Raw genomic sequence first — 27753 nt, 5'->3', positions numbered from 1 at the left:
CTACTACACAGTCTTAGTTCAATAAGTACACACTGTGCACAGTGGACTCAGTTGCAATAATTACCCAGTTAGTCCCTCCCCTTGATGGCAAATACCAAAGTGAGGCTCCATTGTTGCACACTCAGCATTTTGGGTGAGTTGAGTGCAAGGTCCTCATTCCTTCATTAATGCACTCAGTGTGAAATTAACACAGCCAATGACTTTTTATCTCATGGACATTTGAGTAGAAACAAACGGATCCATTCTTGCCAACTAGTCTGGATTTAGGTTTTCCATCAAATGACCTCACTCAGGTTCTCTTTTGTATTTTGTTGTGCCTTTTGTCATCACTTCCTGTATGTTACTATAACGCGTGCGTGTTCCGAAAATGTTTCATTGTTATCGTTTACAAACACCACACAAAAGCTGAGGTGATTACTTTTGTTTTTATTACTATAACAAGGTTTTAATGTGACGGATCTAAATAAAGTACAGTAGATCTGCAAACGACTTCAGCGTTACCTTGCCACAAATATGAAGGAGCTAGGAAAAGGAAACCAGAACAAAAAGAGACAACCAAGAAAATGTGGTGCTTGTCGTCTTCAGTGGGTGGGCAGGCGGCGTTGAGAGCAATCGGTGGGCGCCATCACCAGCTGGGACCTGCGGGTGGAGGCGACACGAGCACACAGCAGAAAGATGGGGGAAAAAAAAAAATTCAGGTTAAGAGGCGGCGACTAATGCGGATCAGCCCTAGAACGCAACAGCGGCGGAGGATTTTTTTGCCTTGTGGGCGGCAACGGGCGAGTGGAGGAAATGGGATTGGACCAGCTCCACTTTGCAGGTAACCAGTAATGGTTCAAAGGTCAAAGCCTCTGCTAAAGCTGTTACACAACAAAGAAGGAGGCAGAATAAGAATTCTAAAAGCGACTCGCTGAGCCGCACCAATCTGGGTGTGGGATCAAGTAGGACTGATCAAGGGCAGACGGTCCTGCAAGGAGCCACTAGGGGGCAGTAACAACATGTAAGCAGAAATTGCTTATATACTCTGACTTCTTCCCGAAAGTGAAAAACTGTGGTGGTCAACCAAGCCAAGATTGCTGTTGTACAGCAAGCAAGCTGATTATACAAGCGGCCTAGATCTTCCTGCAAAAAGCAGATATGGGCAAAAAATCAAACTGTGCAATGGAATAGATCCCTATATTTGATCTAAAAATGATTTGTCGAGTGATATAAAAGGATTATCCGTTGGTCACGTTCCCAGACATATCCAACTACCTAGTGCTCCAGGCATCATTCTACATGACAAAACAGATGGAAACTTGAAAAAGCATGGAGGTCTACATCTTCTTTGTGTGTGGCTGGGTCAAGGAAATTGCTATCAATACTCTCCCGGATAAATATGCCTTGTTTTTGCTCGGGTAAGCTTGTATTTCATGATTTAACTTCATGTTTGCTGCTGTTGCACGCGCCATTTACTAGTAGCGTGTTTTTCCCCGTCGTTATCAAAATATAATTAAGGTTGTCAACATTGTGTATGTGCTGAAAGATTCATTTCTGAAAACTTCACTCTTTTACATTTTGCTGACATTTGTTTTCTTTTAGACTCACCGGGTTGGTGCTTTTCAAAACACTCGTAGCAAAAATGTGCATAAGAAATAAAAATAATATAAAGATGATACTTGAATGGGAAACACTAAAGGTTGAAGGTACCGTATTTTTCGGACTATAAGTCGCAGTTTTTTTTCATAGTTTGGCCGGGGGGTGCGACTTATACTCAGGAGCGACTTATGTGTGAAATTATTAACACATTACCGTAAAATATCAAATAATATTATTTAGCTCATTCACGTAAGAGACTAGACGTATAAGATTTCATGGGATTTAGCGATAAGGAGTGACAGATTGTTTGGTAAATGTATAGCATGTTCTATATGTTATAGTTATTTGAATGACTCTTACCATAATATGTTACGTTAACATACCAGGCACCTTCTCAGTTGGTTATTTATGCCTCATATAACGTACACTTATTCAGCCTGTTGTTCACTATTCTTCATTTAATTTAAATTGCCTTTCAAATGTCTATTCTTGGTGTTGGCTTTTATCAAATACATTTCCCCCAAATATGCGACTTAGATATGTTTTTTTCCTTCTTAATTATGCATTTTCGGCCGGTGCGACTTATACTCTGGAGTGACTTATACTCCGAAAAATACGGTATATCAAACAAACCTTTAACGGAGTGATCACTGCAAACTCGTGCATTCTTCGACTCTGCTGTCTTGGACTGGAGTGCGTTGTACTTTTCCCGTGTCGTTTTGTAAAATCTCGCACTCTTCCACCATTCTTGATTACTTCTCGAGGAACTCTGAAAAAACGTTTATCCTTTTTGCGATTTTAACGCTTCGTACAGCCGAAAACGACATAAGGATAGGGCATGTTTTTGAGGAAGGCTAAATGGCACCCAGTACCCATTGAGAACAAACACTGGCTTGACCACCACGCATATTTAATGAGCTGGACGTGACGGCATTTAAATTCAAGCAGTAGTGGGGATTAGAAGACGCAAGTGATGAGAAGTTCATTTTCTATCTTCAATAATGGTTTGGAGCAGTGGTCCCCAACCACCGGGCCACGGCCCGATACTGGTCCGTGTATCGATTGGTACCGGGCCGCACAAGAAGTTAAAATAAAATAAAATACATTAAAAAAACGTTTTCTTTTAATTAAATCAACATAAAAAACACAAAATACACTTACAATTAGTGCACCAACCCAAAAAACCTCCCTCCCTCATTTACACTCATTCACACAAAAGGGTTGTTTCTTTCTGTTATTAATATTTCTGGTTCCTACATTATATATCAATATAGATCAATACAGTCTGCAGGGATACAGTCCGTAAGCACACGATTGTATTTTTTTATGACAAAAAAACAACAACAACAAAAAAGGGGTCCGTGGGACAAATTTTCAAGCGTTGACCGTACCGCAGTTACAAAAAGGTTGGGGACCAATGGTTTGGAGTACATGAGAAAGTGGAAGAGAAAAACATATGTCTCGTAGAGTTGTGCGATATAATCGATTTTATTAATAAAAATTTGGGCAATGATAGAGCTGTTCAGGCTGGGATATACTCCAGCATCTTGGTTGGTTTTAGCTCTTCCATTGGTACTGACTTGTGAATTGCAATTCTACTCCAAATCACTAAGAGGCAGTGTCTCCAGAAAGAGCAACCCAACTGTCGTTGACTAGATATTAACCTTCTGGTGAAAACCAAAAGACAACCGCAACATCGCCATCTTTGTTGGCACTGTAACTATCCATCCATCAATCCATCTTCTTCCGCTTATCCGAGGTCGGGTCGCGGGGGCAGCAGCCTAAGCAGGGAAGCCCAGACTTCCCTCTCCCCAGCCACTTCGTCCAGCTCTTCCTGTGGGACCCCGAGGCGTTCCCAGGCCAGCCGGGAGACAGTCTTCCCAACGTGTCCTGGGTCTTCCCCGCGGCCTCCTACCGGTCGGACGTGCCCTAAACACCTCCCTAGGGAGGCGTTCGGGTAACTAATCATTCAGAATCTTCAGTTTACTTTTCATGGACGTTTTACTTATAAACCAGAGGAAAAGACCTTGGTGAAGATGGACTGTGCCACTCCTAAATGGGTCGTGGCAGATATGGCCGATTTTTCAACTTTATCGGACCGTTCGTGTAGATAGAAACATGTTACAACACAAAGTAAGCAGATATTAACAGTAAATTAACAAGGTGTTGCCAAATAATTACTCCACTTCAACTTAAAGTCCATTCCTGACAGTTAATAATAAATACAATAAATAATAAATTCCTTTGCTAAAATAGGAGTTATTTGTTTTTGTAAACAGGCAACTATAGGAGTCTAGCACTAAATCGAGTATAGGCGTTGACTGTAGACTTTAATGTGTTGATTGTTTGAGTATTTAGTTACCTGCGTGGTTGGAGTGGTTCTGGCCCTGCATATGATGATGGTTCTTGAACCTTTGAGGCGGGCCGGAGTTCATTCTGTTAGGTGCTCCTCTCCTGGAACCCTAAAGACAGGTCAAAGGTTGGTGGACCATGTGACAGCCAGTCGGTTTTCAGACTTACCCAGTTGGCGTCCCATCCACAGTCCTGCACTTCCGGAACCATCACGCCATCGCCGCCGAACTGGACCGTGCTGGCCGCGCCTTGCTGGCCGCCTCCCGGTATCGTTATGGTCACGCCGTCCACACGCTCCTGTCGCCGGCGCTCCAGGTCGTGTCTCAGGTCACCCAGGGGGGCGTGCGCGGGCTGGACACACACGGCGGCGTCATGTCTACACGAGTCAGAGAAGACAGAAGGACGGTCGCTTACCTGGGAAAAGAGGTTGTCCTGAAGATCTTTCGGGTTGAAGCTGCAGAAAGAGGACAGCTGACAGTCATAGTGGATGAAATCACAAAAAGTAGGCAGACGTGACGGTCGGCAGCGTACTGTTTGGATGAAAACCTCTGGTCCAACGTCATTTTACCCGCCTCTACGCTATGGACGGGGACGGCTTTTTGGGGCGCGGAGAAGCGTTTGTTCAGCGTGATCCCTTGGCCTTTGAAGTAGAGCTCTGCGGGAAACACAAAAGTAAGTGGATTGGGACTCCTGCTCACGCGATGTAAAGCTGCGCCACGAGACCTGCGCCGACCTTTGACATGGTGCACCAGCGTGATGATTTCCTGCGCGAACTTCGCCATCTTCACGCCGCCGCCCTCCTGGCGGCTCTCGGACGACTCCGCCGAGGAGGGTAGAGAGTCCAGACGCTGACGGCCCACGTTGACCAGGTCTAGCGAGAGCTGGCGGTCTGCGGAGTAACACAGCGTGCTGCTGCTGAAGGGGGGGAGGAAGGGTGAGAGGGGGGGGGGGGAAGCATGGCGGCGTTTTCAAACTCTTAACTTTTAAGAAAAGATTTTGAAGGCGGTTCAGCGCACCGGGTTGCAAAAAAACCCCAAAAACTGTTGTCTGGAGCCGCAAAAGAAAAAACTTAACCGACTTACCGTACATGACCAAAGTCACAACCTCGTGACCCAAGTGCTCCAAGCTTACCCACACACGTTCGTTTATAACAAAGGTTCGTTCACACTTCTTGTTCTTCTGGTTTAACGACATAAGCACACATCTTATTGTCGTCGCAAGCTCGCCTCTGGTTTTCCACCATTTTGCTTCTTGGCAGCTTGATGGCGTTCCCTGCCCAGATTTCTGATGTTCAACAACTTCCACCTTTACTTTCACACTGGGATGTTTCATTCCACCAGACGCTGCAAACAGAACATCCTTGGAGGTATGTGGTGGTGCAAAGTCAGGATCCCTCGCAACAACTTTATCTTGAATTGCTGTGATGTCACTTCCTCTTGTCCCGCCTCTTCTGGTGCGTTCCATCTGTACTGGGAAGTCGGAATTTTCTGAGTTCCTAGTCGGAAGTTTCAAATAGAAGATCATGGTCGAATTTCCAACTTGGAAAGTCGGAGCACTTTCACCAACGCGGTGCGGGTTGGCTTCAAAGATGGCTGCTCAGATCGTAAACAATACAAGCTTCTATAATACCCATTATTAGCACTTTATATAAGGTAGTCTAAACTACATTTTTTCATGTGATTTATACATTCTACATCGCTAGCAATAGCGTTTGTTTCCTCTTCGCCATCGTGTTCGAAGGTTGCAGGAGGAGTGAATATTTTCTCATAAGTTGTTTATGTTCAGACAAAGCAAACGCAGTAACAGCTTTCTTGAATACGGCCATCTTGATTTCCGACCTCGTAAGTGGAACCGTCACAACTCGGCTGTGACGTCATTCCCAAATTCCAACTTCAGAGGTAAATGGAACGCAGCATTTTTCCTTGTTTTTTTATTCTGGGTGCATAAGGAAAAGAAAGGTGGTACATCAGGAGGTGCTCTTCTTCTGAGTGACCTTTAACCCAGCACCGTTACATCTTCATATGCTTCATGCAGACTTTCAGAGTGTCCTCTGACCTGTGAAAGAGTAATCCTGGTGGTCCCATCAATCACGGACATGTGAAAAAATGTTTTCATCCTGGTTCTCCTCACGTGCTCCGAAGACACTTTCATGCTGATGGCCTTCGCATGATGTCTTGCAGGAGTTATAAATGATAAATGGGTTGTACTTGTATAGCGCTTTTCTACCTTCAAGGTACTCAAAGCGCTTTGACACTACTTCCACATTTACCCATTCACACACACATTCACACACTGATGGAGGGAGCTGCCATGCAAGGCGCTAACCAGCACCCATCAGGAGCAAGGTTGAAGTGTCTTGCTCAGGACACAACGGACATGACGAGGTTGGTACTAGGTGGGGATTGAACCAGGGACCCTCGGGTCGCGCACGGCCATTCTTCCACTGACTTTAAACCAGACATCAGTGTTTCCATAGAAGGCCCTTGAGTGCATTTTTTTGAAGATGTGGTCGCTGTAGTGGCTGCTGGTTGCAGGAGCTCCGTGCTCTTGTGTAACCTCCTTTTGTGTTTTTGAAGTTTCTCTCGTTTTAATGTGCCTTTTGGCTCTGGCCCCTTAGGGACTGCGCAACAAGAGGATGACATTTTCCTGATTCATGCTGTACTTTTTGGCAAACTTTTGGATCTGCCTCATGGGAGCCTTTTGGTCATGGCCATGTTTGCACTGGAGACCCGCTCCTGGCTCTGTGTCACACCGGAGTCCCTGTGGAGAGACCGAAAGAAAATTTCTCTGCGGAGCTATCGTTGAGCGTCGGGATAGATGGGCTTCACTGAGCGTGTATCGGACACTTCGGTCTCCCAGGACGGATTCTCACTCATCCGTGCGGACCAAACATTAGCAAAGAGCTAGTGGGCAGCCTGGGACGGAATCGGCTCTCCTGGTGGCTTTGTTGGTTCTGTTCCTGACTCTGGCAGTGCGGGCCCCCAGCCCAGCACACGATGGCACCGCGATGGACAGTGTGTGGGGGTAAAATGGTTCTGTTGTTTTTCTATGCATTCTGCAATCCTATATGCGCAATTTTTATTACTTATTGCTCATTTTTTGTGATTTACTTTTGAAGATGTTTGAAGAAATGGCGCTGCAGCAGTGGCAGCTGGTTGCATCAGGTCTATGCTCTTTTATGTTCTTTAATGTTTCCCTCTTGTTTCATGTGTTATTTTGTTTTTGTGGACTTTGTGTATCTGCACTCCAATCACACAATCTATCCGTTGTGGGACAAAAAAAAAAAAAAGTATATCCTATCCTATTACTGTGTACTGTTCCTTTAAGATGAAGCTCCACCTCCATAACGGCCTTGCTCAACTTCCTTTGTGAAATGTCATGAACAAGACACTTCCAGCACCACCTGTCACTGATAAGATGGTTTCCAGGCAGTCAAAGGTATCCTATCAGAGCACCTCCATCCTGTTTGGTTGTTCATTCCAAGCAAAAGGTTGCACATTATGGAACTTACTGTTGAGTAAAAGTGCATTGCAACATTCCTTTGACAATTCCCACGCCTTCTTCAGCGGCTCCTGGTGTTCCGTGAATGTTTACTTCCTCCTTGGAGATTCTTTGACTACTCCTACAAAAGACAATGTCTCCTCTTCTTCCTCCTCCTCCTCCTCACCTTCCATGTGAGTCCATATCCTCTTCAGCCTCTGGTCATTCAGGTGGTTCTAGGACAAGCAACGTTCTGGTGCAGGATTCCTCCTCGAATGCAGTTCCTCACATGTGTGGAATTGCCGTCAATGCAGCAGCATGTCTCCGTGATCCGTGTTGGCAATAGGAAGCCTCCGTGTGTTCCATCACTTGGTGTGATTCAATCATGAGACATCAGACGTACATACAGGTGCTAAGCGTTCCAGTCTTGCCACATCCTGTCCTCGCAATGTTTCATTGCTGACGCCACATAACTCGCTAACTCTTCCCTTTCCTCTTCCTGCGTTGTTTTTTATGGAGAACAAGAAAAGTTGAATTGAAACTAAATACGTTACCTTGTGTGCGCTGGCCGGCTCATGTCCACCTTAATGGTTAGCGTCTCCTCCGTTACCACTGTCATGTTTTTGGGCTTCTTCTCCTCCCACTCGTCACCCGGCCACTTCTGCGCCATTACTCGTGTGTGCTTCTGCAAGCGGGGGTCTAGACTCGCAGGCCTGTTCTTCCCCAGGTGGCCGTCTTCTTCACTCCAGCTTTGCTCCTCCTCTTCCACGGCATTTGTGTAATAAGCTTCCTTTTGGGGTCTGAATCCTGCTTTCTTATTCTCACGAGCAGCACCGTGGAATCCCCGAGAGGACGGCTGAAAGTTCTGCCGGTACTTGTGGGGTCCGAGGTTTCTTCCCTGGTTGTGGCTGAGCCTACCTCTCGCATGATGAGGACCACCTCTCCCTCTTTGACCATCTTGTCTGGAAACTTTGGTGACTTTTCCCCACTCTTGTGACGGTGGGCTCCTCTTACTCTCATAGTTGTCCCTCGAATTATCTGCAAAGGGGCGTCTTCTGGAATCTTCGCGGACATCAGGCTTGTTATTTGACGTCCTGAATCGCTCCTGCGAGGAGCTAGATGGACCAGACTGTCTGTGCAGGTTAAAGTCATGGTCTCCATGGTCCATATGCTCCCATTTGGGTGGCCTCCAGTTGCCTGGGCTGTTGTGATCGTAGTCAAAGGTATGTGGTCCTGATCCATGAGCATCTGTAAGAGGAGGACCCCCGCTGTGGACTCCTTCAAATGCGGGTGAGTTGCGACGTTCGCCAAAGTCCTTGTCCCGCTTGAACCTGCGACAGCAAGAGGAGGCGACACATTAGCGCTTGTATTCATGAAATCAGATTAACATTTATCTTAAGGACAGGAAAAGAAGATGACAAGTTTGATGAAAGAGCACAAAACGAAGAAGTCCGGTTCTTCGCGGTTAGCTTCAGATTTACCCGCTGTGATGCTGAGGGTCCATGTCTCTTCTTGGCTTCTTCCAGGGGGGGCTCCTCTCTAGGTGCAGATCCTCTCTTGGTCTGCTTCTGTACAAGCCCTCAATGTAATTCTCTCTTCTGCTTCCTCTTAGCTCATCTGACCTCAAGTTGGGACTGGCGTCTCTGAACCGCCCATCGCCCTGCCCCCGTTCATCCCGCCTCCAGCCCGCCGTCGCTGGTGAGTGATCCAAACGTGAATTCGGGGCCATGCGCTCTTTCTGGAACCTCAAAAGGGAAGATGGTGAACAATCCCTCTTATCAAAATCTTGCATATCTTCTCTAAAGCCTTTTCTTTGTCTTTCTGCACTTGATCCTCGATCACGCTGGGAAAAATGACTCCGGACATGGCGGCTCATTGTATTGCGAGGTGACGCCCTCCGACTGTAAGACCCATCTTGATCCTGGTGACGCCAAAATATATCCAGCGGAGAAGGGGAGCCTCTTCTAAGGTCTTCTGGCATCATACCATCACGGAACCTGTGATTTTCATCTCTGGACGTGGGACTACAGTCGGATCGACTCATATCGTGTACCGCAAAGGGTTTGTAAGGTCCTCGGCCGTTCCATGGTAGCTTCCTGGAGAGGAAATATGGGAAAAGCGCACATTAGCACAATTGTCGAACATGTCAAGTGACGTTAGGTAGGTGGTCAGTAGGGCTGGGCGATATATCGAATGTACTCGATATATATCGCGGGTTTGTCTCTGTGGGATGTAGAAAAAATTACTATTTCATGAGTATTTGAGTATACGTTCTCACGCAGTTGCTTTTAGCTGCGGGCATTACACTACAGACTCTTCTCACTCTTTCTTTTCTCTCCTCACAGAAAGATAAAACAAGCGCACCTTGTTACATACGTCACATACTGTCGCGCGTGCAACCTCATACGCTCTCGCCGAGCAGAGAGGCAGCGGCTTGGATAACGTTATCAGTGGCAGGTGCAAGCGGAGCGATGCGAGTGGTAATACGAGAGAGAGAATGTGAGAATCTGGTAACAAATGGAAGAAGAAGAATTAATTCCCAAGAAAAACAGCACGGGGTCCATCATCTAGCGGTGGTTTGGCTTCAAGCGGGAAGATGTTGAACAGATAACGGTAATATGTGGTAGTATGCGGCAAATAAGTTGCTACAAAAAGTAGCAGCACTACTCATTTTTACCATCATTTGAAAAGTCACCCCGTAGAAAATGAAGAGCTTGAAACTCCGCATTTCAACATCTTTCCAACAAAATGCCAAAGCAACCAGCACTGACCCAATTGAGCCTGGCGTCTTCCATTTCCAGATCAACACCGTATAAAAAAAAACAGGAGATAACGTCTGCAGTAAACTACCACATAGCGAAGGACATACCGTATTTTTCAGACTATAAGTCCCAGTTTTTTTCATAGTTTGGTCGGGGGTGCGACTTATATGTGAAATTACTAACACATTACCGTAAAATATCAAATAATATTATTTAGCTCATTCACTTAAGAAACGAGACGTATAAGATTTCATGGGATTTCACTGTTTAATAAATACAGTTATGGTAAATTGACGTAGTTGTGCATGAAAGTTTAAAATGAGCATATATTAATGCAGCATGAAGAAGAATGTTTTAATGTAGACACATAGAATCATCATACTGCTATGATTATATGCATCAAGTGTTCATTCAAGGCTGAGGCAAAATATCGAGATATATATCGTGTAGGGCTGCGAATCTTTGGGTGTCCCACGATTCGATTCAATATCGATTCTTGGGGTCACGATTCGATTCAGAATCGATTTTTTTCCCCGATTCAACGCGATTCTTGATTCAAAAACGATATTCTCTATTCATTCAATACATAGGATTTCAGCAGGATCTACCCCAGTCTGCTGACATGCAAGCAGAGTACTAGATTTTTGTAAAAAGCTTTTATAATTGTAAAGGACAATGTTTTATCAACTGATTGCAATAATGTAAATTTGTTTTAACTATTAAATAAACCAAAAATATGACTTATTTTATCTTTGTGAAAATATTGGACAGGGTGTGTTGTCAAGCTTATGAGATGCGATGCAAGTGTAAGCCACTGTGACACTATTGTTCATTTATTTTTATATATGTCTAATGATAATGTCAGTGAAGGATTTTTAATCACTGCTATGTTGAAATTGTTACTAATATTGATACTGTTTTTGATAATATTCATTTTTGTTTCACTACTTTTGGTTTGTTCTGTGTCTCCTCTCAATTGCTCTGTTTATTGCAGTTCTGAGTGTTGCTGGGTCGGGTTTGGTTTTGGAATTGGATTGCATTGTTATGGTATTGCTGTGTATTGTTTTGTTGGATTGATTAAATAAATACATAAATGTAAAAAAATGGGGAGAAAAAAGAAGAAAAAAATAGATTAAAAAAAAATAGAATTGATTCTGAATCGCACAACGTGAGAATCGCGATTCGAATTCGAATCGATTCCCCCCCCACATCCCTAATATCGTGTATCGTGACATGGCCTAAAGATATCGAGATATTAATAAAAATGCCATATCGCCCAGCCCTAGTGGTCAGTGTATTCACCTGCTTTGTGGCGACGAAGACCTTGGTCTTGACATTTCATCTAAGATAAGGAAAAAGGGGTGAAATGTTACAAAGAAACATCCATTCGTAGCTCAAAGTCCTGACTAGAGTTAGCATCAATGCACGCACACATACATGATGTTAGCATTTGAGCTAACGTTAGCACTACCACAACAATGACCTTATTTCGCACATTCTAGGTAGTTTTAACCTGAATAATATTGGCTTCAACAAAGTTACCAATGACAACGCAACTACAAAACCGTGTTATTTGAGAAGCTAACAATGCTAACTAGCATCTTACCTGCGTCTTCGAGGCAGCGTAATGTAGCGCACGCTGCTCAAGTAACGATATATATATATATATAGTTGCACACACACACAAATATCACACTAAATAAGTTGAGTTAATATCCCTATTTATTGACACACGCAGAAAATTTACAGCCAAAATTGGTGGTTTTATCGCTACGTAGCGAAGAAAATGGCCGCTTTATGCTTGCTGGCGAGCTAATGAACCACTTCCGGTGCTGACTCCGGGTGGGCGGGGTCAATCCAAACATTGACAGCATCGGTATCGAAGGTATTGGACCGATACTAGCGTGTTAAGATGGTAGCTTTTCAGTTATTTTCCATGTTTATTTGCATAAGTAAAGCTTTGTGGGGTAAAATGTAAAATAGCCCAAAGGATTTTATTAAATGCTTTTGTTCATATTTTCTTTAAAAAAATATATTGGTATCCGTATCGGTTTTACTTATTGGATTTTTTATTTACCAGGAAGGAGCAGCATTTTATTTGGAAAAAAAAAAGTCATACTCAGCATATATTGTTTCTTTGTTCTTGCCGACATCCACACTTGCGTCTGACCCGAGTGGGTGAGTAGAGCAATCCAAATATCGGTAGCATCGATACCAAAAGCGATATCAATATTGGACCGATACTAGCGTGATAAGATCGTAACTTTTCAGTTATTTTGCATGTTTATTTACATAAGTAAAGCTTCATCCATCCATCCATCTACCTCCGCTTATCCGAGGTCGGGTCGCGGGGGCAGCAGCCTAAGCAGGGAAGCCCAGACTTCCCTCTCCCCAGCCACTTCGTCCAGCTCTTCCTGTGGGACCCCGAGGCGTTCCCAGGCCAGCCGGGAGACATAGTCTTCCCAACGTGTCCTGGGTCTTCCCCGCGGCCTCCTACCGGTCGGACGTGCCCTAAACACCTCCCTAGGGAGGCGTTCGGGTGGCATCCTGACCAGATGCCCGAACCACCTCATCTGGCTCCTCTCGATGTGGAGGAGCAGCGGCTTTACTTTGAGCTCCCCCCGGATGGCAGAGCTTCTCACCCTATCTCTAAGGGAGAGCCCCGCCACCCGGCGGAGGAAACTCATTTCGGCCGCTTGTACCCGTGATCTTGTCCTTTCGGTCATAACCCAAAGCTCATGACCATAGGTGAGGATGGGAACGTAGATCGACCGGTAAATTGAGAGCTTTGCCTTCCGGCTCAGCTCCTTCTTCACCACAACGGATCGATACAGCGTCCGCATTACTGAAGACGCCGCACCGATCCGCCTGTCGATCTCACGATCCACTCTTCCCTCACTCGTGAACAAGACTCCGAGGTACTTGAACTCCTCCACGTGTAAGTAAAGCTTTGTGGGGTAAAACAAACAAAACAATAAACCAATGGATTTTAATGAATAAAAAAATACATTTTCTTCAAAAAAAAAATTGTATCCGTATCAGTTATCCCCCCCAGGTACAGTAAAACACTTATCTGACCTGAGTGGGTGAGTAGAGCAATGCAAATATCGGTAGCATCGATAGCGATGTCACTATTGGACCGATACTAGCGTGATAAGATCGTAACTTTTCAGTTATTTTCCATGTTTATTTGCATAAGTAAAGCTTAGTGGGGTAAAAAAAATAAAAATAAAATAAAATCCAAAATAATATTTTTCTTCCAAAAAAAAAAGGTTTCCGTATCGGTTTTCCAAACAATCACGTGATGGAGGAGGTACTGATATAAAAATAGTCACTTTTACAGTTACACAACATATTGAGCCTGTTTTCTCTCCAGTTTTACTTATTGGATTTTTTTACTTACCAGGAGCAGCATTTTATTTTGGAAAAAAAAGTCATACTTAGCATTTATTGTTTCTTTGTTCTTGCCGACATCCACACTTGCGTGTTTTAGGATTTTTTTTTCCACACCCCCCAGGTACAGTAAAACACTAATCTGACCCGTGTGGGTGAGTAGAGCAATCCAAATATCGGTAGCATCGATACCAAAAGCGATATCAATATTGGACCGATACTAGCGTGATAAGATCGTAAGTTTTCAGTTATTTCCCATGTTTATTTGCATAAGTAAAGCTTTGTGGGGTAAAAAAATAAAAATAAAAATAAAATAACCCAAAGGATTTTAATAAATGCTTTTGTTCATATTTTCTTCCAAAAAACTTGGTATCCGTATCGGTTTTCCAAACAGTCACGTGATGGAGGAGGTACTGATATAAAAATAGTCACTTTTACAGTTACACAACATATTGAGCCTATTTTTTCTCCAATTTTACATATTGGATTTTTTTACTTACCGAAGCAGCATTTTATTTTGAAAAAAAAAAAAGTCATACTCAGCATATATTGTTTCTTTGTTCTTGCCGACATCCACACTTGCGAGTTTTAGGAATTTTTTTTTCACACCCCCAGGTACAGTAAAACACTAATCTGACCCGAGTGGGTGAGTAGAGCAATGCAAATATCGGTAGCGTCGATACCCAAAGCAATATCACTATTGGACCGATACTAGCTTGATAAGATCGTAACTTTTCAGTTATTTTCCATGTTTATTTGCATAAGTAAAGCTTTGTGAGGTAAAAAATTGGTATCCGTATCGGTTTTCCAAACAGTCACATGAGATAGGGTGAGGTACTGATATAAAAATAGTTAATTTTACAGTTACGCAACATATTGAGCGTGTTTTCTCTCCAGTTTTACTTATTGGATTTTTTAATTTACCAGGAGCAGCGTTTTATTTGGAAAAAAAGTCCATCCATCCATCCATTTTCTACCGCTTATTCCCTTTGGGGTCGCGGGGGGCGCTGGAGCCTATCTCAGCTACAATCGGGCGAAAGGCGGGGTACACCCTGGACAAATCGCCACCTCATCGCAGGGCTAACACAGATAGACAGACAACATTCACACTCACATTCACACACTAGGGCCAATTTAGTGTTGCCAATCAACTTATCCCCAGGTGCATGTCTTTGGAAGTGGGAGGAAGCCGGAGTACCCGGAGGGAACCCACGCAGTCACGGGGAGAACATGCAAACTCCACACAGAAAGATCCCGAGCCCGGGATTGAACCCAAGACTACTCAGGACCTTCGTATTGTGAGGCAGATGCACTAACCCCTCTGCCACCGTGAAGCCCGGAAAAAAAAAAAAGTCATACTCAGCATATATTGTTTCTTTGTTCTTGCCGACATCCACACTTGCGTGTTTTAGGATTTTTTGGGGTTATAAGGGTATTATTTTAAATCGATTTCTGGGTTTCCAAAACTATGAACCATTTTTGGGTTGCTTTTCAATGAGTAACGCATTTTTGGATAAAAGGCTTTTTTTAAATTAAAAACTTACTTTTTTTCTTGAAGGGAATTTTATTAAGGATTCATCTCATTAACATTATTTACAATCACACATCTTATGTACATGAAAATATTTGAGCATGCTGTGGAGGTGGTTCGGGCATCTGGTCAGGATGCCACCCGAACGCCTCCCTAGGGAGGTGTTTAGGGCACGTCCGACCGGTAGGAGGCCGCGGGGAAGACCCAGGACACGTTGGGAAGACTATGTCTCCCGGCTGGCCTGGGAACGCCTCGGGGTTCCACAGGAAGAGCTGGACAAAGTGGCTGGGGAGAGGGAAGTCTGGGCTTCCCTGCTTAGGTTGCTGCCCCCGCGACCCGACCTCGGATAAGCGGAAGAAGATGGATGGATGGATGGATGGTGTCGAACTACTATGACCATACACGGCAATTCTTGTGAAAGAAAGTCACTCATATCTTGCTTTTGAGTGTTTTTTAATGGAATAAAAATAACTTTGATTGGTAGTTGGGAAGGAGTAGGACAAACCAGCAGTAAAATGTATAATTTTTAACCAACTATTGGGTCAAGGAGCGTTAAAATGCGCAACCCAATAGTTGGGTTTGGAATAACCCAACATTGTAGTGAGCATAACTCAGCTTTTGTGTTAAATAAATTCAACCCAATAGTTGGGTTATGAATCAACCAACACTGAGTTAGAATAACTCAACTTTTGGGTTAAATAATTCCACCCAATAGTTTGGTTGGGAATAACCTAACATTCAGTTATCGTAACTCAACTTTTTGGTTAAATAATAAAAAAAACAACCCAAAATGTTGAGTTAAAATAACTCAAATAAGGGGTTCGTCCTTTTCTGAACCAGCAGTTGGGTTAAAATTGGGTAATTTTTTTAACCCAACATTTTTTACTGTGTGGTGTGAATCTTTGGGCACCTCGCCATTCCATTCCGATTCTTGGGAGTGAGGATTTGAATCATAATCGATACTCGATTCAACACGATTCTCGATTCAAACTAATTTTTGCAATGTATTATTTGGTATAATACTAACAACACCTTCACAAAACAGCTTACAGCTTACACAACCTCCTTCTAGTTGCTGACCTATGACCGATACGTGCACCAAGTAAGCATAGAGATCGCCTAAAAATAGGGGTGTAACAGTACGCGTATTTGTATTGAACCGTTTTGGTACGGGGGTTTCGGTTCCGTTCGGAGGTGTACCGAACAAGTTTCCACATGAACATATTAAGTAGCCGCCGAAGCTAAAGTCTTAACAAGCTGCTCCGCTTTCTGCCTCTGTCTCTGTCAGTCCTCTACACAGCACCCAGCATTGTACTGATTGGTTACAAACAGAGCGGTAACAGCCAATCAGCAGTGCGTATTCAGAGCGCATGTCGTTGTAATGAGCAGGTAGGTGTTTAGCAGGTGAGCATAAGGCAGCGGGCTCTCCCCAAATTATAATAAAGACCTCCCAGTCAACTACTAGTAACATCACTATGAGCCCGTTGAACGGCAGCTCAGCTCGCTCGCAGTCCTGGCTTGAAGTGAAGGCTAATTGTCTTTTAGCGTAGGGTTAGCTCATTTTGCGGTGTTTGTGTGTGTGTTACGGACATACTTGCCAACCCTCCCGGATTTTCCGGGAGTCTCCCGAAATTCAGCGCCTCTCCCGAAAACCTCCCGGGACAAATTTTCTCCCGAAAATCTACCAAAATTCAGGCGGAGCTGGAGGGGGCGTGGCCTCCAGCTCCATGCGAACCTGAGTGACGTGTTGACAGCCTGTTCACACGTCCGCTTTCCCACAATATAAACAGCTAATGATGGAGGGCGAGTTCTTGGTTTCTTATGTGGGTTTATTGTTAGGCAGTTTCATTAACATCCTCCCAGCGCGGTAACAACACACAACAACAGCAGTCAAGTTTTCGTCTACCGTAAAGCAGTTCGTCTGCCTTAAACAGCAATGTTGTGACACTTTTAAACAGGACAATACTGCCATCTACTGTACATGCATATGTGACCCACCCATAATGTGTCACATTTTTGTGTTGATTTATTTATTTTATTTTGTGGTTTGAATTCGTTTTTGGAGCTGTCATTACACATTTATCAGTATTCACATTGTTCAGTAGGTGGCAGTAGGGCGTTTCTTCCCAATTGAATGCTATCACCACGACATAGTGAATTTGCAAACAGCTAAAATTATACACAAAGCAAACTATAACCTGCTACCCAAGAATATACAACAATTCTTCTCAAAAAAAGAGGAGAAATATAATCTTAGAGAGAAATGTAATTTAAAACATTTGTATGCACGTACAACACTTAAGACCTTCAGTATATCAGTATGTGGAATTAAATTATGGAATGGATTAAGCAAAGCAATCAAACAATGTACTAATATGATCCACTTCAAGAAACTCTTCAAACTTAAAGTGTTTACAAAGTACAAAGAAGAAGAACCATGATAAACATTCTGAATTTATTTAACTCATCCATTCTTTCATTCTTTCACTCACAAAATAATCTTACTTATCTCAACATATGAAATGTAACTTACTTCACCAATTATTATTTATTTACTTATTTTATTGTGATTACTTATGGAGTATATTGTGAATAAATTGAGAACAGGAAGTGAACAAAAGTTTTAGCAACTGTCATGTAAAAGAAAAGGGGTAGGATTAAATAAGCTTTGCTTCTTCCTACTCCTTTTCGAACATGTTGAAAAGAGAAACTGGAGATTGTGATGTATCATGTTGTATACTTGCATGTTCGAAATAAACTCAAACTCAAACTCAAACCTGCAGACCGGAAGTGCCTTGTCATTCTGATGAGCGCGACCAGTCTGTGAACAATTGAAACGTCCTGTGTGCTTTTTCCTCCTGTATAACAGGTTAGTTTTGGTGAATCAACTCACTGAATAATATCCATGTGATCTTTATAAGTTTAAGTACACATTCTGATAGTGGAGCCTAACTCTAAAGTGTTTGTGAGTTGTAGTTTGTATTTGTGAATGAATCCAGTGTACAGCTGCAGTAATCAATACAAAAAGGCGACGTGAGTGCGCAATATTTATATAGGAACTTCTGATCCTAATTCAGACTCCCAAATTAGAGCTCCCGTTTTCTTATTGATTTTATAATGTATATTTGTATAATGTGTGTGTTCTGAAATAGTGACAGAGAATAGAACAAGGATGGACAATTCAACCCTTAACTCAACAATGAGTAGATGAGTGTTATGTGTGTGTATATGTGTAAATAAATGAACACTGAAATTCAAGTATTTTTTGTATTTATTTATATATATTATATATATATATATATATATAGCTAGAATTCACTGAAAGTCAAGTATTTCTTATTTATGTATATATATATATATATATATCTATATATATATATATATATATATATATATATATATATATATATCTATATATATATATATATCTTAACCACGCCCCCCGCCCCACCCCCGACCACGCCCCCCAACCCCCACCCCTCGAAATCGGAGGTCTCAAGGTTGGCAAGTATGGTTACGGACAGCAAAGCCGTCTGTCTGTTATTTCACTTTACCTTTTTTTGTGTTGATTGAGCTGTGTTGAAGCAGCAAAAAAGGACATTATGTTAAATGAAGAGTTTCTGTCTCTGATAGTTGATATAATAATGTAAGTGCATCATTAAGCCTACATGAACTCCATGGTGTTCAGGGATGAATGGTCTCTCCTATTGCTATTGTATTATTTTTTCAGCTATAGTTAAATTAATCATTAGTAATGGAGCAGCCTAGTTTTGAATGGCAGGGTCCCTGCTATCACATGTTGATAGAAATATAACATTTACATAATAAAAATCAACTACAGGCTTCCCAAATGCTGTAATAAATTAAGCATGATGAGTTGGCCTGGGAACGCCTCGGGATCCCCCGGGAGGAGCTGGACGAAGTGGCTGAGGAGAGGGAAGTCTGGGCTTCCCTGCTTAGGCTGCTGCCCCCGCGACCCGACCTCGGATAAGCGGAAGAAGATGGATGGATGGATGGAGTTGACTTGAAACTGTTTAATGTTGCACTTTTTATATGTAGAAGAAAAGTTTTGTCATCGTATTTAATCTGAGCAACAACTTGAGGCAGTTTAATGTTGATTAACGTGGGCAGAATTATTATAGTGTTCCCAATGTTAAAAGGATAAAGCCATTGTTTACACATTTGGTAAATAAGTAACCAAAACATTTATATTTTGTTGTTTTCTTACTGTACTGTTTAATGTTGCACTTTGTATATGTAGAAGAAAAGTTTTGTCATTTTATTTAATCTGAGCAACAACTTGAGGCAGTTTAATGTTGATTAACGTGGGCAGAATTCTTACAGTGTTCCCAGTGTTAAAAGGATAAAGCCATTGTTTACAATTTTGGTAAATAAATAACCAAAAAATTTATATTTTGTTGTTTTCTTAATGTACCGAAAATGAACCGAACCGTGACCTCTAAACCAAGGTATGTACCGAACCGAAATTTTTGTGTACCGTTACACACCGACCTAAAAAAAAGTAGTTTTTTTAATTAAATTGTCAAAAAAAAAAAATTTAAATTTGATTTTTGAAAATTACTAAAAAAATCTGGATTCGAATGTGATAAAAAATATTTTTTAGCACCCCTGATTATTATATACCATATGATAGTTTGTAAAAATAACACTAAATTCTTAAATGTCACCTTGACTTACGATTTCAAAGCAAGTTATCCATCAATTTGTACGTACAAAAATCAAATAACCAAATGCGTAGGCAATTATATAATGAGGCGATTATACTTTTATATTCTTACATTCACTGTGGCAGCGCGGTGGAAGAGGGGTCAGTGCGTCTGCCTCACAATACGAAGGTCCTGGGTTCGATCCTGCGCTCGGGATCTTTCTGTGTGGAGTTTGCATGTTCTCCCCGTGACTGCGTGGGTTCCCTCCGGGTACTCCGGCTTCCTCCCACCTCCAAAGACATGCACCTGGGGATAGGTTGATTAGCAACACTAAATGGGCCCTTGTGTGTGAATGTGAATGTTGTCTATCTGTGTTGGCCCTGCGATGAGGTGGCGACTTGTCCAGGGTGTACACCGCCTTCCGCCCAAATGCAGCGGAGATAGGCTCCAGCACCAACCGCGACCCTGAACGGGACAAGCGGTAGAAAATGGATGGATGAACATTCACTGTTACAAGCGGCCATGCGGCGATACTGGCCCTGTACTTGTTGACTTGATATCCGATTGATACCAAAATGTGAGCCAAATCTGTTGACACAGGTGGTTTTGATGACGTTTATTGGTGATTTTCAGCAGTAATCCATGCATTACATTTACAATGATATATTCAACCAGGCTGCAGGTACTAGTAGTAGTAATAGTTGTAGTACTAGTAGTAGTAGTAGTAGTAGTAGTACAGTAGAAGACATGAAGTGGCCATTATGTTTGACTCCCTTATGAGTGTCAAGACAAGTTTAATTTTAGTCCCGCTTTCCTCGTGGGACATCTTTGTGGCTTTTGCGATGCGGCTGAGGACTTCCACTTCCTGGAGTGAGAAGGTGAAGCGCGGAGGTTGAAGGCCTCCAGAGGTGACGAGCAGAGTGTTCTCCATAGGTGAGGAGACTAGTGGTAAGGGTAACGGTGCACACTGCAGCTAGCGTGGTCAGTCGGTGCCTCACAACAACACAACATACACTTCCTGGCCCCGCCGACCAATCACAGGCCAGGCGACGTTTCTCGGCCCCTCCCCCCGCAGACATGTCCGCAAAGCGTCCGGGGACGAGCAGCGGAGGAGGCAAAAGCTACAGGCTACCAAACTACGAGGAGCCACCGGGGGAACGAAGCTACGAGCACCGCAACGAGCCACAATATGTCATTTTTTTTGTCCAACGCCCGGTCACATGTCCAGTATTTACACTTATGAGCAGCAATCCGATTAAAGATGTGGAGGCCTTCATCTCGCACTGATGGGAGAACTGAACCTTTCCCCCCCGCCCCAGAGGCTCTCACATGCAAAATGTGTCAATAACCAATCGATCAATAAATAAACAAGAAGGCCTTGCTCGCCGGTCCTTGGTTAGAAGCGCTTTGGACTCTACTGTGTGTGGTGTGTGTGTGCTAGTGGAGGATGCTGGTCAGGTGGGATGAAGAGCGGCTGATCCAGGAGGAGAAGAAGCTGCTGAAGAAGGTCTCCTGAGGAGCAAGAAAGGATGGGGGTCTCACTGGGCGGTCACATGACCAGACAATGCAGGGGGTGCCCAAAGCCGAATGTAACACAATTCATACTGACCTTCTTTTAGGCTCAAAAGGGATGTCTCAAACCGATGTTGATATCACTGCGATACCAGCAAAACAGATTATATCAGTTTGCGTCTAAACCATGAGTGTCAAACTCTGGCCCACCGTGTAATTTCACTTGGCCCTTGAGGCGAGATCAAATTTACACTAGAGCTGGCCCGCCGATTATATACAGCGGCGGTGCCGCGGTAACACCGCAATCACCGCTAATTCTCATACTTGCCAACCCCCCGGGGAGACTTCCCAAATTTCAGTGCCCCTCCCGAAAATCGTCACGTCCGCTTTTCATCCAGTCCAACGAGTGCTGGCCCAGTCACAAGATATGTGCGGCTTCTGCACGCACACACAAGTGAATGCAATGCATTCTTTATCAACAGCGATACAGGTCACACTGAGGGTGGCCGTATAAACAACTTTAACACTGTTACAAATATACGCCACACTGTGAACCCACACCAAACAAGAATGACAAACACATTTTGGGAGAACATCTGCACCGTAACACAACATAAACACAACAGAACAAATACCCAGAACTCTTTGCAGCTCTTACGGGACGCTACAAGGTGTGTGTGTGTGTGTGGGGGGGTGCGGGGTTTGGTGGTAGCAAGGGGTGTATTTTGTAGCGTCCCGGAAGAGTTAATGCTGCAAAGGGTTCTGGGTATTTGCTCTGTTGTGTTTATGTTGTGTTACGGTGCGGATGTTCTCCCGAAATGTGTTTGTCATTCTTGTTTGGTGTGGATTCACGGTGTGGCGCATATTTCTAACAGTGTTAAAGTTGTTTATACGGCCACCCTCAGTGTAACCTGTATCGCTGTTGATCAAGTATGCATTGCATTCACGTGTGTGTGCGTACAGAAGCCGCACATATCTTGTGACTGGGCCGGCACGTTGTTAGAATGGATGAAAAGCGGACGTGACGACAACTCGTAGAGGACGTTAAAGGCAGTGCCTTTAAGGCACGCCCCCAAGACTGTGGTCCGGGTGGACTACGAGATATAATGATTGATGAACACTTTCGTTCGATAATGAAGGTTGCCTCAGCTCAGAGCCTGAGCCCCGACATTAATGAACTAGCATCCAAGAAAAGATGGCAGGTATCTGGCTTGGGCACATCAGATTAGATTAGCGTGTTGCAAACTGAGCAGTTTAAAGTCCTGAATGGTTGGTTTATTCATTGTTATTGTATTTTCTAATTTATTAGCCTGTGGAAAAAGTTAATGTTGATATTTACCTCAGAATGCTGCAAATAGAAAAGAGGCATTGCATTTTTATTTAAATTGTATTTGATATGCCATTGATATTTTTTAATTATTATTATTATTATTTGGAACTCGATTTTGCATGTCACTATAAAGTTATATAAGCCTTGCTTGTTCAATATTCAATGCAAAACTTGTTTGGGTCCCTATTAAAAGGTTCATTTGTTCAACCTTTGTTCAGTTTTAAATTGTGGCCCACTCTGTATTTGAGTTTGACACCCCTGCTCTAGAACTCTGGAGTGATGAATCCCACTTATCCATCTGGCAATCTGAAGGTTATTTGTGTTTCACACTTCAAATTGCTGGTTTGGGCACCCCTGGTCTAAGGTGTGTTCAGATCTTCTACCTCACACGTCCACCTCGCTGGGACCGACGCTGCGGATGAGCTGCGAGGACTCGGAGGCGGTGCCGCACGCTTGGATCAGAAGGTTCTTGTTAAGGTCGCCCACGCTGCTGTCGGCCTGTAGTTTGGGGTAAGGGCGTCCCGGCGCGCTGTCCAGGTCCATCATGTGCTCCAGGGGAGTCTCTTCTGCCACCGGCGAGAACTCCTGGGCGCTGGCCGGCTCGTCCCTGGACACTGGGCTGACGGACACAGATGGAGAACTTACAGAAACGACAGAAAAGGATCAGTTTTTGCGGATGGCCTGGACGGAGTGTTGTCGCGGTAACCCAGACGCCCTCACCTCACGTCCATGGACTGGACTCCGTCCGACAGCTCGTCCACAAAGCTCCTGCTCTCCAGGGGTCCCAGCAGGATGACGGGGGCCTCGGCGGGAGTGGGGATGTCGTCCAGGGTGAGCGGCGTCTCGCATGCTGCGGACACATGACAGGAGGCAGGCCTGAGGACAAGGTCTTGACCTGGTTTCCATCCAGCCTGAGCCTGCTGAGTCACACTGCAGCTGCCCAGGACTCCAACGTCAGATTGTACCTGCAGCTCCAGGCGGAGCATCCACGTCACTCTTCCTCGTTCTCTTCATGATTTCTTCAATTCTCTTTAGAGGGAGACAGAAGACTTGGTCGTGAACCTTCTTTAGACACACACACACACACACGCGCACACACAACAAACACACACACACACACACACACACACACACACACACACGCACGCACGCACGCACGCACACACACATTCTTGTATTTGTTACCGTCTTGAGACCTACGAAAAATGCCTACCTCTTTAGGACCACCCTTTCTAGATATATGAAGATGTGTATTTACAACATTAATAATATATACATACTATGCAAATATAAAAAAGCTTGTTGTGAAAAATGAGTTGGAATTTCACAAGAAAAAGGTCACAATTTCACAAGAAAAACCGAGAATTTTGGCAGTATTATAATAAAAGTTGTCATTTTACTCAACGCGAGTCAAACTTTTACAAGAAGAACTAAACATTTTATTTGGGCAATTTTATGAGAAGAGTCGTAATTTTACTCGACAAAAGTCACAATTTTATAAGAACACTTTTAAAATGTTGTAAATATAATAATGGGAATTTTATTTGGCAAAATGATGACAAAAGTCATAATTTTACTCAATAAATGTCACTATTTTACAAGAACAACAAAAAAATTGACAATATTGTGATAAAAGTCAGAATTTTATATGACAAATTTGACCATTTTGCATTAAAAAGTAATAATTTTACATAAAAAAGTTACAATTTTACGAGAAAACATTGCAGTATTCCAAAAACAGAAAGAATATGAGAAACTGTTCCCAATTTTATAAGAAAAAAGTCGACACATTGTGAGAAAAGACTGCTTTTAGTCAATTTATTTATTTTTTTGAAGTTTTTGTTTGTAATTGGTTTTTAATCTTCTTTATTTACTTCATTATTACAGTATGTCTCTATATACATATGTATTTTATTTTTTTATAAATGTTGGCCAAAGGGGGCGAATTTCAATATCTTACACACACTTGCTATTACATATGTTGACCAAAGGGGGAGCACTTAAAATTTTTACACACATTTGTTGTCTCATATGTTGACCAGAAGGGGAGCACTTTTAGAACCGACACAGTTTTTTGGGGGGGACCATCCTAATTTTGATAGATTTCACCACCAGGGGTGCAAATTAGACATTCTCTATTAAATGCAATGGTTTTCCTTATTGGGACCATGATTTATGTCATCACTTGTTCAGCGGTCTTCATATGGAAGGTACTTTTCCTTGTTGATGTCTCAAGAAGGATATAAATACAAGAACACACACACACACACACACACACACACACACACACACACACACACGCACACGCACACGCACGCACACACACACACCTTTTTCCTCTGCAGCCTCTCCTGCTCCTCCTGGATGTGAAGCTGCTCTCGCTCCCTTCTCTTCCTTTCTGCTTCTTTCTGGGCTCGCTGGAAGGCTTCTTCTCGCTGAGGAACAAGAACAAGGTGTCCATCAAGATGGTCCACTGGTTTCTGGGATGAATGCAGACCTCTTTGTCCAGCTGCTCCTGCATGTTTTTCCACCGCTGCTCCTTCTGCCGCCGCTCCTCCTCCTCTCTGTTCCTCCTCTCCTCCTCCCTTTGGACCCGGTCTTCTTCCGCCTGCAGCGCGGCTCTCTCCTGCAGCTCCCGGGCTTCCTGCTGCCTCCTGCGCTCCTCCTCTGCTCTCAGCCTGGTGGAACATTGGAGGTCTAAGCTGATGGAGTCTAACCCCAACCCAACCCCAACCCTCTAACCCCAACCTCAACACCAACCCTAACCCTAACCTGCTAGCACATGGGTGTTCAAAATAAGGCCCGAGGGTCATTTGCGGTCCACATCTCCTTTTTTACGGCCCGTGGCACATTTTGAAAATACTATTACAAAATAAAAACATACAAGTTTTTTTTTTGTTTTTTTTTTACACAGTTTGTATACTATTATATTTTAAAAATACTGGTACAATAAAAACATAAAAAGTGGAAAAAAAAATCATACAGGTAAAATGTAGCAAGAAAATATTAACACTGATACCAAAAAGCTGCATGCAGGCTGTTGTTTTTTTTTTAACTTTAAAACTGTCATTGCTCAATAAATAATAATAAAGAAAATGGATGGATGGATGGATAAAATCCATTGTTTAAAAAGTCATTAACATTAATGTTATGAATTATTACACATAATTTTTCTGCAACAATGTTTTTTACACATTTTTTCTGCACTGATTTTTTCCACACGAAATGTTTCTATTTCAAAAATACTATTACAAATAAAACATCAAAACATTTTGACACTGAATTTTTCTGCACTGAATTGTTTTTATATTATTACAATTTAAAAAATATTAATAAAAAAACCCATAAAAAGTACAATAAATTGGCAAATGTAAAATAACAGGAAAATGTTGCAATGTTTTCGGACACACACCATGTTCTTTTCTTTTTTTATTTATCTTGTTAAAATTGTATAGATATGGAGTATTTTTAGTTGTTGTGATCGAAATAAAGGTTTAAGTCAAATATTGACACTAATAACACAAAGCTTCCATGCAGACAGTTTTTACTTCAAAGATTGCTCAAAAAATAATAATACATAAAAATTATTGTTGTTATGAATTATTGTATACATTTTTACACTGAATTTTTCTGAACCATTTTTTATATTAGCATGTTTTAAAAATACTTTCACAAAACGAAAAACACAAAACATTTTTACACTGAATTCCTCTGCTCTGTATTTTGTACAATTATTTTTTTAAATTATATTTTTAAAATACTGTTCCAAATAAACATAAAAAATGGAATAAAAGAGCGTACAGCTGAAATGTAGCGAGAAATGTTGCAATATTGACACTAACAACACAAAACGGCCATGCAGACAGTTTTTTACTTTAAAACTGTCATTGCTCACAAAATGATAATTAAAATCAATGTTAGGAATTATTGTATGAAATATTACATTGACATTTTGTGAACTGAATTTTTTTAACACAGAATTCTTATAATGGTATATTTTAGAAATTGTATTACAAACAAAAGATAAAAAGTGAAATAAAAGAGAAAACAGGTGTAATGTAACAAGAGCAACACACACCATGGTGTTTTTTTTAATTTACCTTGTTAAAATTGTAAAGATATGCAGTATTTTTGATCTAGACATTTTAGCGTTGAAAGTAAAAAATATATATATATATTGATGTATGACTTTTATGAGTGGGGCCCTTTTGGATACCCGAGATCCTTACGCTGATTTTTTTAAGCTGTCATTGTTAAAAAAAAACATAATGAACCAAAAGCAATGTTGTTATGAATTATTTACCTATTTAAGTCTCCAATTACTTGACATTAAATATTCCATTTTCAAAATTTTGGGGGGAATCACATTTTTTTTTTACAAAAAAGACATGAAACATAAGACTTTTGTTTACTTAATGTCAACGGATAGATCCAAAGTGGATCTATAGATATTTAAGTGTTAAAAGTAAATAAACATTAATATATGACTTATTTTTAACACTTTAATGACTGAGACCCCTTTGGGTTCCCGGGGCATTTACCAAATTAGAGGGGCGCCCTTTCATTGGTTTTTAAAATGAAAAGTATCAAAATGGCCCCTAAATGATTTCATTTTCAGTGTGTGAGTGGAAAAGTGTGAGCAGATGGTCCACTCACTGCTCCTCCTCCAGACGCTGTCTCTCCTCCTGCTCCTTCTGTATTCGGGCTTGGCGGCGCCTCTCGGCCAGCAGTCTGGACGCCTCTTCGGCATCCATGGTGCCGCCCACGCTCCGGCCTGTGGGCGTTCCCGGAGACTCTACCATAAAAAAATGTAAAAAAACACGGCTCAAATAAAGACACGGTACTCGGAAAGGCGGACATCGTTTTCGTCTTCACCTGCGCAAAGTTCTCTGCTGGTGGATTTGGGGATTTTCTTCTCTGAGGTCTCAGATTTGGCAGACTTCCTGTCTAGCGTGCCGTGACCTTTGGCTTCGGCGTGGCCCCTGTCGTCGCCAGGAGTTGGGGCCCTCTGTCGGTGAGGGGAGGGCGGGTACTGGCCGGGGGAGCAGGGTGACTGGGCCCGGCTCCTGTTCGACCGCATCCTGAAGGAAAAAACAACCGTGTCAGCATTTGATTCTGTGTGTGTGTGTGTGTGTGTGTGTGTGTGTG

The 27753-nt window shown here is 42.6% G+C and overlaps 2 protein-coding genes across 8 annotated transcripts in view; both read right to left on the bottom strand.

Moving 5' to 3' along the window:
- Positions 1-406: 406 nt before the first annotated feature.
- Positions 407-11988, bottom strand: LOC133609403 (uncharacterized). Of its 2 annotated transcripts, none has more exons than XM_061964959.1 (10): positions 11779-11988; positions 11475-11514; positions 8892-9506; positions 7965-8741; positions 4664-4845; positions 4462-4585; positions 4345-4384; positions 4099-4281; positions 3941-4040; positions 407-639 (listed from the first exon to the last, which is right to left on the bottom strand). In XM_061964959.1, the coding sequence occupies exons 2-10, from the start codon at positions 11507-11509 to the stop codon at positions 626-628; spliced, it is 2070 nt and encodes a 689-aa protein (XP_061820943.1). In that variant the 5' UTR covers positions 11510-11514; positions 11779-11988; the 3' UTR covers positions 407-625. The 2 variants fall into 2 exon arrangements, with proteins under 2 accessions (XP_061820943.1, XP_061820944.1); XM_061964960.1 differs by having other exon boundaries at positions 4664-4842.
- An 8376-nt stretch (positions 11989-20364) lies between these two features.
- The window catches only part of LOC133609404 (uncharacterized), a 31686-nt gene continuing 24297 nt past the window's right edge, over positions 20365-27753 (bottom strand). For 4 of the 6 annotated variants that reach the window (XM_061964966.1, XM_061964961.2, XM_061964967.1 and 1 more), the window contains 8 exons: positions 27481-27686; positions 27262-27400; positions 25103-25283; positions 24936-25040; positions 23571-23634; positions 23326-23455; positions 22989-23245; positions 20365-21275 (listed from right to left, as the gene is read on the bottom strand). In XM_061964966.1, coding sequence (XP_061820950.1) covers positions 22990-23245; positions 23326-23455; positions 23571-23634; positions 24936-25040; positions 25103-25283; positions 27262-27400; positions 27481-27686 — 1081 coding nt within the window. In that variant the 3' untranslated portion in view covers positions 20365-21275; position 22989. Of the gene's footprint in view, positions 21276-21372; positions 21419-22988; positions 23246-23325; positions 23456-23570; positions 23635-24935; positions 25041-25102; positions 25284-27261; positions 27401-27480; positions 27687-27753 lie in introns of all 6 variants that reach the window. The other 2 variants (XM_061964963.1, XM_061964964.2) reach the window with 2 other exon arrangements.

This window comes from Nerophis lumbriciformis, linkage group LG07, assembly GCF_033978685.3.
Source record: "Nerophis lumbriciformis linkage group LG07, RoL_Nlum_v2.1, whole genome shotgun sequence".
Classification (NCBI taxonomy): domain Eukaryota; kingdom Metazoa; phylum Chordata; class Actinopteri; order Syngnathiformes; family Syngnathidae; genus Nerophis; species Nerophis lumbriciformis.
The sequence above is the reverse complement of the archived record's forward strand: the minus strand, read 5'-3'. Positions and strand labels throughout refer to the sequence as shown.